The 12234-nt window shown below is 62.3% G+C and overlaps 2 protein-coding genes and 1 long non-coding RNA gene across 4 annotated transcripts in view; all 3 read left to right on the top strand.

Moving 5' to 3' along the window:
- The window catches only part of BSN (bassoon presynaptic cytomatrix protein), an 87297-nt gene extending 83630 nt beyond the window's left edge, over positions 1 to 3667 (top strand). Inside the window, 4 exon segments of the mRNA XM_030458630.1 lie at positions 14 to 2132; positions 2439 to 3169; positions 3475 to 3544; positions 3648 to 3667. Coding sequence (XP_030314490.1) covers positions 14 to 2132; positions 2439 to 3169; positions 3475 to 3544; positions 3648 to 3667 — 2940 coding nt within the window.
- Positions 3668 to 3734: 67 nt separating this feature from the next.
- Positions 3735 to 6956, top strand: LOC115598993. Its single transcript, XR_003988062.1, has 4 exons — positions 3735 to 3833; positions 4012 to 4066; positions 4157 to 4253; positions 4809 to 6956. It is a non-coding gene; the product is annotated as an uncharacterized LOC115598993 (long non-coding RNA).
- A 536-nt stretch (positions 6957 to 7492) lies between these two features.
- On the top strand, positions 7493 to 12074 carry LOC103533195 (acylamino-acid-releasing enzyme). Of its 2 annotated transcripts, XM_030458343.1 has the most exons (22): positions 7493 to 7583; positions 8162 to 8291; positions 8381 to 8507; positions 8590 to 8686; positions 8781 to 8856; positions 8932 to 9095; positions 9166 to 9303; positions 9392 to 9483; positions 9560 to 9600; positions 9683 to 9804; positions 9952 to 10012; positions 10083 to 10180; positions 10254 to 10305; positions 10391 to 10479; positions 10554 to 10692; positions 10767 to 10850; positions 10931 to 11011; positions 11119 to 11207; positions 11318 to 11508; positions 11579 to 11681; positions 11749 to 11855; positions 11923 to 12074. In XM_030458343.1, the coding sequence occupies exons 1-22, from the start codon at positions 7572 to 7574 to the stop codon at positions 12026 to 12028; spliced, it is 2199 nt and encodes a 732-aa protein (XP_030314203.1). In that variant the 5' UTR covers positions 7493 to 7571; the 3' UTR covers positions 12029 to 12074. The 2 variants fall into 2 exon arrangements, 1 of the variants encoding a protein (XP_030314203.1); XR_003988061.1 differs by lacking the exon at positions 11318 to 11508 and having other exon boundaries at positions 11923 to 12014.
- Positions 12075 to 12234: the final 160 nt, after the last annotated feature.

Here is a 12234-nt window from a genome sequence, read left to right as displayed (position 1 = left end):
CTTGGCTTTGCAGGTTGGGGGACTGCAGTCAAGCCCACTGGCACGCAAGGTGAAGCGGACACTGCCCAGCCCACCACCTGAGGAGCCCCACGTCCCCCTGGCCAGTCCAGCCACCTCCCAGCTCTACCTGAGCAGCCTGGCTAGCAAGGCCACTGCACCGGTCACCAAGGCCAGCCTGCTGAAGGAGCTGGACCGCGACCTGAAGCTGGTAGAGCACGAAGCCACCAAGCTGCGGAAGAAGCAGGCAGAACTAGATGAAGAGGAGAAGGAGATTGACGCCAAGCTGAAGTACCTGGAGCTGGGAATCACCCAACGCAAGGAGTCACTGCTGAAAGAGCGGGGGGGCGTCCAGGACCACCCCTACCTGCGCTACCCTGGGGACCGCCGTGACTACCTGTCCGACAGTGAGCTGCACAGCCTGCGCCTGGCTGCCTACGAAGGTGCTGGCCTGCGGCCCACACCTGCTGGGCAGTACCCTGACTACACCGCCACCGCTGCCTCCTATGGGGCCTACCCCTACCCGGCCCCACCAGGCCCTGCCGCCTTCCCACCTGCACGCCTGCAGCCCCCACAGTACCCCGCAGCCAGCACTGTGCCGGATGGCTTGCCAGCAGCCCCTCTGCCTGCCTTTGCCTCGCCTGGCACCTTCCCAGCCTCCAGCACTGCGTACCCAGAGCTGGCCACCCCAGCCCAGCCGGGCTTCCGGCCTCCAAACCCCTACCAAGCCCCCAGCGCCTTCGCGGGGGCAGCCAGCGTGCCAGCAGCACAGCCTGCCCTTTTCCAGGGCCCAGCGGACGTAGCTGGTGGGCACCAGAAGCCACGGCAGACCTCACTGGCTGACCTGGAGCAGAAGATCCCTACCAACTACGAGGTCATCAGTGCAGCCACGAGCTCTTCCACCATTCCTGATGTCAGCTTCAGTGCTGCAACAGTGAGCAGCAGCTACGAGCAGTACAAGGCACCTGAGACCCGGCCAGCCGAGAGAGGTGGTGCAGCACAGGGTCCCTCAGCCAGCTTCTCTTCTGAGTCCCTTTACACCAACCTGGAGCAGAACATACCCCGTAACTATGTGATGATTGAGGACATCAGTGAGCTCACCAAGGAGAGCCCAGCGGTGGAAGGGCAGAAAGTGGATCCAGCAGGCACAGGTACCGACATCCGCCACAGCAGAGAGAAAAGCGAGCTGGGAGACACTGAGGGCTCCAGCCGGCCCTGCTGCTACACCAGAGCCGAGGAGGAGTCTGAGGAGGACATCTATGACCACCATGGCCCTGACTATCGAGGGAAGAACAGCTACCACCGGGGCATGGAAAGCAATGGCAGGATGTCGGGTAGCTCCGTTGGGTCATCCTACTACTATGGCGATGGTGACTACCGGCATTCTTCACGGGCAGACAAGCACAGCTCCAGCATGGCACTGCCAAAGCATTCCTCCAAGAACCTGGCACCCGCTGTTGTCTCCTCAAAGCGCAGCAAGCACAGGAAGCAGGGCATGGAGCAGAAGATCTCCAAGTTCTCCCCCATCGAAGAAGCCAAAGATGTGGAGTCAGACCTGGCCTCCTATGGAGCAACAACCGCAGTTGGCAGCAGCAATGTGGCCTCCAGGGCCAAGAAGCTGCAAGATGAGATCACCCATGGCCTGAAGAAGAATGTCTATGAGCAGCAGAAATACTATGGTGTCTCCAGCCGGGATCTGGTTGACGAGGAGGAGCGGGTCTACTCTGCCAGCAGCAGAACTCGCTCCTCAGGCTATGGGGTAGAAAAGTCCTCTGGCCGTGAGGTGGGCGGCCGGAGCAAGTCCTATGAGCGGGAGGTTGTGGAGCGCTCCCAGAAAGGTGGCTCCAAGCCCTCATCCCTCGGCATGAGCCAGAGCCGTGGGCGGGCCCCCATCCGCACACAGCCCTCAGAGGAGGAGAGCCCTGTCAGCCCCCTGGGGAAGTCAGTGGGGGGGTCACGCACTGCAGGGGGGCCAGGACCCCAGTCAGCTGGGGACCCCTGCTCCCAGTTCTGCTCCAGCCACTCGTTGCCTGATGTGCAAGAGCACATCAAAGATGTGCCAAGGAGTCACTCGTACAAGCACGAGGAGGGCTACGGCATGGATGATGCCCATTGCGTTGTCTCTGACAGTGAAGGTAACGGCTCCCCGTGGTGACCACCCCAGAGCATGGCTTCCCTGGGGCATGCCCATCTGCTCGTACGCAGAGACACTCTCACTGCCTCAGTTTGCTTGATATGTGCCTTCCTCCCCCCACCCCGGGTGTTCGGTGTTAGCCAGTCCCGCGCGGTGCCCTACCATGCTGTGCCGTGTCCCATATCCACCAGCACAGGCTGTCCCCTGCACGCGTGCCCGCTGCTTGCCTCTCCCACCTCATTGCATGGCTTCCGCTCGGGCGACCTCGAGCAAAAGATTGACTGTGGTTTGTTTTTGGTTTCCGAAGCCTATCATTTGGGTCAGGAGGAGACAGACTGGTTTGATAAACCCAGGGAGGCGCGGGCGGAGAGGGTCAGGCACTACGGTGGCCACTCTTCCTCACAGAAGAGACCCCCAGTTAAGCACACCTACCATGACTATGATGAGCCCCCTGATGAGGACCCATGGCAGCATGATGACTACCCCCAGCACCGTGAGCATCGGCACCATGGGGAGTATGGGCGCCATTCCAGCACCTCCCGGCATGCCAGTGATGAGCCCCCACGCCGCTCATCCAAGCAGCACCCGCGGGATCCCAGCCGCCACGAGCCCCGTGGCCACGGGCCGCCGGCCACCTCCAAGAAGGCCCAGCAGCCTGAGTCCCGTGCGTCCTACAGCTCTGGCACCTCTGACTACTCCACTTCGTCCCGTTCCTCTGCTCACCACCATGGTGCTGAGCCTCCCAAGACACAGAAGACTCCCCAGCCGCACGGGTCAGCAGCACCGAAGTCAGAGCCCCTCTCACACCCACAGCAGCCGGCAGCGAGGCAGCAGCAGGCAGGGCAGCAGGCAGCGCGGCAACAGCCAGGAGCACGACAGACTGCCCAGCCGGTGGGCTCAGCACAGCCCGAGGCCAGGGGCAGGGCGCAGGGACCCCCATCATCCCGGCCACCACAGCAGCAGCCTGGACCAGCCCAGGCGACAGGGAAAGCACCGGCCACACACCACGCACAGCCAGGCGGGCACCCAACACCAGCGGTAAGTATGGGCTTGGCCAATGTGGCCACCTTCCTACCCCCAGGACTGGCCCAGCTGGCTATGCTCAGGGGCTGGCAGGGGAGGTGTTTGGGATGAGAGCCACCCTTGTGCCCATCACAGCCACCTACAGGTGCCATAGGAGCAGCCATCCACCTGAGGGGACATCTGTGTGCCCTGGATCCTCTCCCTTTTAGAGCTGTGGAGCACTGTTGAGGGTTTTGGTGTTACGCTTCCCCAGCCAAGGCCACCCCTGGAGGATGCTTTGCCAGGAGGGGCAGCCCTGACAGCTGTTTTTGCTATTCCAGCCAAAAGCAGAGCAGACGGATACAACCAAACCCACAACGAAAGTGCCACAGCAGCCAGGGAGAGCTCCCACAGCACAGCCTCTGGGAGCAGCAGGTCAGTGGGTGCGGTGCACAGTGCCGTCCCTCCTGTACTGGTTGCCCAGCACCGCAGGGGCTACACCAGTCTCCCCCAGCCAGACCCATTCCCTACTAATAGTGGCTTTGTTTGTCCCCAGCAGAGAGCAAGGCCGGTCCGAGGGCGGCAGGGCCGCGTGGTCCTGCTGGCCCAGCCACAGGGCAGCCCGGGGCAGAAGGAGAGAGTGTTTTCTCCAAAATCCTGCCAGGGGGGGCAGCGGAACAAGCAGGCAAACTGACTGAAGGTGAGGGCTGCTCCTGGAGACAGGGGTGGTGGTGATGTTCTTCTGCACTGAGATGGGGTTGGGCAATGCAGGGGTGGCCAGGAGCAGCCAGTGGGATGGGGTGTTCCCAAGCCTTGGGTCTGGGAGGGGGGTTGGGATGGCTGTGGCATGTCTGATGCCTCTCTTGGCTTCTCCACAGCGGTGTCGGCTTTTGGCAAGAAGTTCACTTCGTTCTGGTGAGAGAACGGCACAAGGTGAGTGCAGCCACACCAGACACTTGTGTTGTGGGCTGTTCTGGCTCCAGCTATGCCTGATGCCCTCCTGCTCCTTCCTTCCTGCCACAGGAGTTTGGGAAGTGAGTGGAGATTGAGTTGTTGCAGTAGAAAAACCTATGAAGAAGCCAACGAATTCAGCATTCAGCGCCAGACTCTGAGTATAAGGGTGAGTGCCCCAGGGCAGAACCACATGCTGGTCTCCTCCACACAAGTCTCCCCTTCCCCCAATCACACTGATTCTCTCCATTGCACCAGTCCCCTCCACCATGCCATCCTTAGGCTCCCACAGCACCACCATCCCCTCTGGCAACTGCTGAGCCCTGCTGTGCCACATTCCCAGCCCCCAGCATGAGCAGGACATGGTGCAGCCCTGTCCCCTTCATGCTGGGCCACTTGTCCCCATACCCATAGCTGAGTTCCAGCACCAAGCCAAGGCATGGGGGCTTGGCCATATTCCCTGATCTCAGCAGCCCTGCGTGGGCCGATGCCATGTGGATGCTGGTGTAGACCCCAGGTTTGTGGGGAAGGTTTGGGCAGCCCAAGCTCTGCTTTGGGAGCCCATCCAGCGCGGGGGCGGCAGCAGCTGCTCTACCGGCAGTGCCTCTTGGCTCACCTCCACCCATTCGCTCCTGCCAGTGCTGCACTTGGTGTTGTCCCCACCATGGGGACATAGCTGCTTGGGCTAACACCTCTCTCTCTCTCTCTCTCTCTCTCTTACAAGCTTTTGAAAGCAGGGCGATCCCTGGATGCTGGACCAAACGGCGGCCAAGTGGGGGCCTGGTGAACACCCCAGGGTGGATAAGCTGCTCCGACATGGCAGGTGGCAAGCCCCAGCACCGAGTGGGTGGATGCACCCTCTGCCCCCCACAGCCACTCTGAGGGGATAGGCCTGATCCAAACAGTTGGGTCAGGCCCCATAGGTGGGCTGCGGCCCTTTCTCAAGATTATACGCAGAGTTGCTCCCTCTGAACCCCAGCTCTGGCCTCTTCATAGGTTTTTCCCTCCGCAAGCCGAGGGCTGGGCGCCATGGGCGCCACTTCCTCCTTCCTGACCCCGTCCGCCCTGCTGGGGCCATCCCTGTGCCCCTGCGCTGCAGCCTGCTCCCAGCCCCGCTGGGGAGCCCCCGCAGCGCCTCAGCTAGGACCTAACACTGTTTTCACTACCGAAATATGAGGCCATAGAACTCTGACAGGCAGCGTGGTGTCCGGCATGCGGCGCCGCCCCGAAGCCATTGGAAGCATCGACAGGGCCACACTGGCCTCGCCACGCAGCCAGCGCACCCGCCGCCGGGCACCCCTTTTCTTTCAAAGAACAGCCTTAATCATCCCACTTTGATTTCTGTGTATACCTCATCCGCACTGGGGGGGGCACGGGGCATCGTTGAGGGGGGGTTCCTTTTTTCTCAGTTTCTCTGGGTTCATTTTATTTTGGTTTTGGGTTTCTTGTTTTGTTTTTTTTTAAACTTTATACCAAATCCTCTTCCCTCTTTGCTTTGTGCGATGAGTTAGCACACGGGCTGTCGTCTGTAGAAGCAATAGAGTGCAGGAGGCTACAAAAGAGCACAAATCCCGTGGAACAAGATCAGGAGAGCTTTGCCTCCGGCAGTATCCTTCCTCTTACTGTGCAATCCAAGTCCTTCTCAAGCCATTTCGTGGGGACACGGGGACAGCCAGCGTGGCAGCCGGTGGCCAAAGTCTGCTTTGCCCTACCAGGAGGGGATTCCCAGGGAGGGGGAGGCAGCCCAAGGAGGGGGCTCGCCAGCATACAGCCTGCAACCCGCCGCCTCCCCACGCTGGTGGCACCCCCTTGGTGCCCCCTGTGGCAGGTGGCAGCCGCCCTTTCGCCCACCTGATGTTCTATGCAACGAAATAACACGACTCCAGAACAAGACCTGTGAATAGCTCATCGGTTCACTGTCGCGCCTAAGGGTTTCATCGCAACGCCAGCCGCCAAGCAACCTGATAACTACTCTTTACCAACCACCCGTGCGTATGAATTTGTGGCATGTTCGACCCACAGAGGGCCACTTTGCCAAAGGGCAGCCCTAGCACCCGTGACCGTCTGTCCCGTCGTAAAGCATGGCTTGCTACTTCTCTGCACGGTTCCACCTGCCTTTCAGAGCTTGCTGTTCTTTGCCTGGACTTTTCTTTTTTTCTTTTCCATAAGTCCATCACTGTACTGAAAGCTCTTAGCAGATTTATGCACTTGTTATCGAGGCCCCAATTACTGTGGGAAGCCCACATGCTGTGGCAGGTCCCTCACAGGGGCTCTGCCCATGTCCAAGGCTGGGGGGAGGCCTGTGGCTGTGGGACGGGGGCAGTTGTTGCAGGGAGGAGACCCCTGGCCCCGTGCACGCTCATGGCCTCTCCCTGCTGATGACAGGTGCATAGCCTGAGGGTGCCTCCTTCGGGCTCCTGGCCCCCACCGCTCCTTCCGCTGTAAATAATTGTACAGTGTGTAAATCGCACGCGGGACTGAGACCCCCGCCGGGGCCCATCTCGCCACCCAAGCACATCTGCCACCTCACCTCTGTGCCCACAGGGACCAGGGGGTACATAGCCCACCCAGCTGGGCCAGGCCCCCAGCCTGAATTGAGGCAGTCTGCCAGCTGGGGAGGGGGGGCAGGGGGTGCGAAGACGAAGGGCTGAGCGCGGCCGAGCGCCATTTCCAGCGGTCAGTGTGATGCCGGGTGCGCTCCCTCTGAACATTGTGACGGTGTGCGTGTCTGCTGTGCTCTGTGCCACCCGTAGTGACCCTGTACTGTGCCGTACCGTGCCGTACCACCCCCGCCACTGTGTCGTGACTCCCTCCCAGAAGCTGCCCCCTCACCAGGTGTTTCTGTGGGAACAGAATAAAAAGGACTTGACACAAACCACAGACTGGCCCCTATTTCTATCTGCCTGTGGCAAAAGGGGGAACAAGGGGCACCTGGACCCCCAGTATGATGGGTTCAGCTGGGCTGGGAGTCCTCGGGCCTGGCCAGAACCACACGTGGCCCATACCTGGGACTGCTGGGCTTGGGGGGGTCCTCATGGGCACCAGTGGCCTCATTGCCCATCTTGGTGGAACAACTGGACAGAGGGGTCCCTGCTGGGCCCCAAAGGGCCCGATCCCACACACTCCAGGTGTTGCTGGGCAGGGGTACTTGTGGCCTGATCTCCTGCACACGGAACACCTGTGCTACAGTCACCTGCCGGGAAAAACACTTCTGGGCGACCCGAAGGCTGCGGAGCTCCGCCCTAGTCCCTGGCTACAGCTTTAAACGGGCCCGCGGACGATCCAGTGCTTCCGGGCCGGAGGGCCGGGCAGTCCCATCACCACCCACAGCCTCCGGGCCCCCAGCAGCGGCTCCGCCCGCGCCCACCAGGAGGCGCCACAACGAGGGAGGCGGCCCGAGCGCAGCAGCCAATGGAAGGAGCCGCAAGACTCCGACCACGCCCCTCCCTCCCGGAAGTGCCGGCGCTGACCCCGCCACGCAGCTGCCATGGAGTCGCCGGTGAGGGGATGGGGGGGATGCGGTGACGTCAGTGCCCCGGGTCCCGCCCCGCTGCCCTAACCCCATCGCTGCACACCCCGGGACCCCCCGCCCCCGTGGTCCGGAAACTGCTCCGGTCCTGAGCCCCCCCCCCCCCCCCCCCTTACTCCAGTCACTGCCCCCGGTACCCTCCTGATTCCCCATGCACCCCTGAACTGCCCCGGTACCTTTCTAATCCCCCCCGTGCACCCCTGAACTGCCTCCGGTGCCCTCTTAATCCCCCATGCACCCCTGAACTGCCCTGGCTCTGCACCCCCGGGCAGTGCCCACAGTACCATCCTAACCCCTCCTCCTGCATGCCAGTAAGTGCCCCCTTGTACCACTGCTTCCCCAGTAACTGCCCCAGTTCTGCACCCCTGGTATTGACCCCAGTACCTGACCCCCCTACCCTTGTACCCCCTCCATAAACCTCAGTTACTGCCCCCCACACGCTCCTAAACCCCCCCTATGTACCCTGGTGCCCCAGTAAGTGCCTACCACTCCCCCTCAGCACCCCAGTATGGCCCAATGGCCTCCAGCCACCTCAGTGGGTCCCACAGGTGCTGTCGAGCATGGAGGAGGTGTCACAGCTGTACCAGGAGCTGAGCCAACACCCGGGGCTCAGCGCTGCCTGCCTCGGCCCCAATGTCACCACCCAGTATGGGGGCAAGCACTGCAGCCTCTACACCGGTATGTGGACAGGGTGGCTGTGGGTGGTGTCCAGGGGATCTCTGCCTGCCCAGCAGGAACCCAGTGGGTGTTCACCCTGCTCCTTGCAGAGTGGTCTCAGCGGGACCTGGCACGGGCTGAGAATGTCAAGTTCTGCCGCCAGTACCTCATCTTCCATGATGGGGCCTCCATCGTCTACTCAGGGCCTGCAGGCACCTGCTCTGAGATCAAGGATGAGTGAGTCCCATCCTGTCCCCTGTACTGGTGTACTCTCTGGGTACCAATGGCAAGGGGCTGATGGGTGCCCACCTGCCTGCAGGCTGCTGAGCCAGGAGTCCCCCAGCGGGGCGCTGAAGGCTGTCTTGCGTAAAGTCCCTGGCAAGGAGAAGGAGAAGAAGGAGAAACAGTTCCTGGAGGTGAGGGTGGGGCAAGGGGGATCTGGACCCATGCAGGGGCTCAGGACTGACTCTACGCTGTGGCTGGGGACTGCTCTGGTGTCTCTGCCTCCAGGTCTGGGATCAGAACTGCAAGGTGAAGAGCATTGACCTAACAGCACTGGACAAACATGGCAGTGTCTATGATGATGGTGAGGGGTGGGAATATGCCACAGACTGGGTGTCCGGGGGGTACAGAATGGCCAGTGCCTGACCCATTCCCACAGACCAATTTGGCTGCCTGGCCTGGTCCCACTCGGAGACCCACCTGCTCTACGTGGCGGAGAAGAAGCGTCCCAAGGCTGAGTCCTTCTTCCAGAGCAAAGCCCCTGAGCTGGGTGCCTCAGATGAGGATGTGGGGCAACCGAAGAAGGAGGACACACCCCTCAAGGTGGGGTGCCCCACCCTGGGACAGCTGGGGCTGGTGGGGCAGCCATGGGGCTGATGGGGCTGTGCCGCAGGGTGAGCAGTTTGTGTACCACGAGGACTGGGGGGAGACACTGAGCACCCGCAGCGTGCCCGTCCTCTGCGCCTTGGACATCATGGGTGGCAGCATATCAGTGCTGGAGGGCATCCCAGAGCACCTTTCCCCTGGCCAGGTCAGGACAGGAAGCCCCAGGGAACTGGAGGAGGGGGGGCTTGGGGGCCAGCAGTGGTCTGAAATGGTCACTGGTTCTCTCCCTGCAGGCTTTCTGGTCCCCCAGTGACACTGGTGTGGTGTTTGTGGGCTGGTGGCACGAGCCCTTCCGCCTGGGGCTGCGGCACTGCACCAACCGCCGGTGAGTCCCAGGGGGGCACCCGTACCCCACAGCCAGGCCCCCTGCCCTCCCCCATGACACTGGTTTCTGCTGGCAGGTCAGCGCTCTTCTACGTGGACCTGACAGGAGGGAAATGTGGTGAGTGACACGTGCCTGACCCACCCATCTGCCAGTGCCCAGGCTCCCTGCAGCCCCTCACTGTCCCCTCCTGTCCCTGCAGAGCTGCTCTCTGAGGACACCAGGGCTGTGTGGTCCCCGCGACTCAGCCCTGACCGCTGCCGCATTGTCTACTTGGAGAACAATGCCCTAGGCCCCCACCAGCAGTGCAGCCGCCTCCGCATGGTGAGCAGCACCGAGGGGACACCAGGGACACACACTGGGGAGGTGGCGGGGCCAAGGGCTGGCAGGAGGGTGGTGCTTTCTCTGGGATGCGGTAGGAGCAGGTTAGATGAGACCCTGCAAAACTCATCCCATCCTTTTCTCCCGCAGTATGACTGGTACACCAAGCAGACCAGCACAGTGTTGGAGGTTGTGCCACGGCAGGTGTGGGGTGAGTAGGGCCCTGGGGGGCCACTGAGGAGGGCACAGAGAGGTGCTGAGCATCACCGCTTTCATTACAGGCGCCTTCCCGGGCATCTATTGCGGGGCACTGCCAGGGCTGTGCTGGGCAGCTGACAGCCGCAGGCTGGTGCTGGACACGGCCCAGCGCAGCCAGCAGGTGAGGGCTGGGGGGAAAGCGGGGGGGCGAGGATGGGTCAGGGCACTGCTGGACTCTGCCCATGTTCCCCTAGGACGTGTTTGTGGTGGATACAGTGACAGGCACCACGACCTCACTGACAGCTGGTGAGTGCCAGGCAGGCAGGACCATGCCAGGCCAGGGCTGGGGAGGGGGTCACACTTGCAGGTCTCACTCCCACCTCCTCCCCAGATGCCCCCCAGGGAAGCTGGTCTGTTCTCACCATCAACCGGGACATCTTGGTGGCCAGGTTCTCCACCCCTAGCTGCCCACCGACACTGGTAAGGTGATGCCTCCCCTCCTCAGTGCCCTCCAGCCCCTCTGAGTGCTGGCACTGACCACTCTCCCCACGCAGAACGTGTCGATCCTGCCCAGCGCCGGCCAGGAGGCACAGGTGCAGTGGGTCTGCCTGCAGGATGCACCCCCTGTGCCCGGCATCACCTGGGGCATCCGCACCCTACAGCCCCCACCTGAGCAGGAGCACCCCCGGTTCAGTGAGTACCCCAGGGTGCCAGGCAGGGCTCTGCCACCCCCGCCAAGCTCTGACCCCCCACCCCACCTCCAACAGGGGGCCTGGACTTCGATGCCATCCTGCTGCATCCCAGCAAGGGCTCTGATGCCCAGAAGCCCCCTTTGGTTGTGATGCCTCATGGTAAGAGCTGCCCCCAACCCCACTGTGCCCTCTGCCCTGGCCAGGCAACATCACCCCCACTTTACCTTTGCCTTTTGCAGGGGGTCCCCACACCGTCTTCACGGCTGGGTGGATGCTGTACCCAGCGGCTCTCTGCTGCATGGGCTTTGCTGTGCTGCTGGGTGAGTGGTAACGGGGGGGCCTGTGCACTGCTGAGTGGCACAGTGTCCATGGTGGGGCTGGGCAGGGGGAAGGAAGGGCTCTGACACCAGCACACATCCCCCCTCAGTGAATTACCGTGGCTCATTGGGCTTTGGCCAGGACAGCGTGGTTTCCCTGCCAGGCAACGTGGGCACGCAGGACGTGCGTGATGTGCAGGTACAGCACTGGCATACAGTCCTGATGGGGGGCACTCTGCACTTCTGCGAGTGTCCCCAAGGAGGGAAAACAGGGCCACCTGCCTCAGTGGGTGTCCCCCATGGCGGCAGCTCTGCGTGGAGCGGGTGCTACAGGAAGAACCTCTGGACGCCACCCGGGTGGCACTGGTGGGTGGCTCGCATGGGGGCTTCCTGGCTTGCCACCTCCTCGGCCAGTTCCCTGACACCTACCAAGCCTGCGTGGTCCGCAACCCTGTGGTGAACATTGCCTCCATGGTGGCCACCACTGACATCCCTGACTGGTGAGTGCCACCGCCCCTCAGCTCCCCAGTATCCCATCCCCACATGTGCTCCCATCCCTCTCATCCTCAGGTGCCTGACAGAGACAGGACTGCCCTACATGCCCGACGCACTGCCGGACCCGGCCCAGTTGACAGAGATGCTGCACAAGTCACCCATGCACTACATCGACAAGGTACATCCCCGTCCCTGTCACTGTCCCCACTGGCTGTGCCTCTGCTGAGGCTGTGCTGCTCCTGCAGGTCCGAGCACCCGTGCTGCTAATGCTGGGCGAGGATGACCGGCGTGTGCCCCCCAAGCAGGGGCTGGAATATTACCGTGCCCTCAAGGCTCGAGGGGTCCCCACTCGGTGAGTGGAGTGCTGGGTGTCCAGGTGGGGGATGCAGGGACAGCACTAATCCCTTCTCCCCTTCCAGGCTGCTCTGGTACCCAGGTAACAACCACGCACTGGCCGGTGTCGAGGCTGAAGCTGACGGCTTCATGAACATGGCACTGTGGCTGATAAAGCACCTGCGGTGCTGATGGCCCCCCTGCTGCTTTTGGCCCCCAATAAACGGTGTAGTTCAGCACTCCTGGTGTATCCCGTGGTGCTGCTGTCACCAGTGTTGCCTCTGGGCCCCTCTCCTACATGGGTCGGCATTTGCACTGCTGGGGTCACGGTGTACCGCGGCAGAGGATGGCACGGGGGAGCTGCAGGGCTGGCACCGGCCCCTGGTACCGGCTGATCA

This window comes from Calypte anna, chromosome 12 (assembly GCF_003957555.1).
Source record: "Calypte anna isolate BGI_N300 chromosome 12, bCalAnn1_v1.p, whole genome shotgun sequence".
NCBI classification, from domain to species: Eukaryota; Metazoa; Chordata; class Aves; order Apodiformes; family Trochilidae; genus Calypte; species Calypte anna.
The sequence above is the reverse complement of the archived record's forward strand: the minus strand, read 5'-3'. Positions and strand labels throughout refer to the sequence as shown.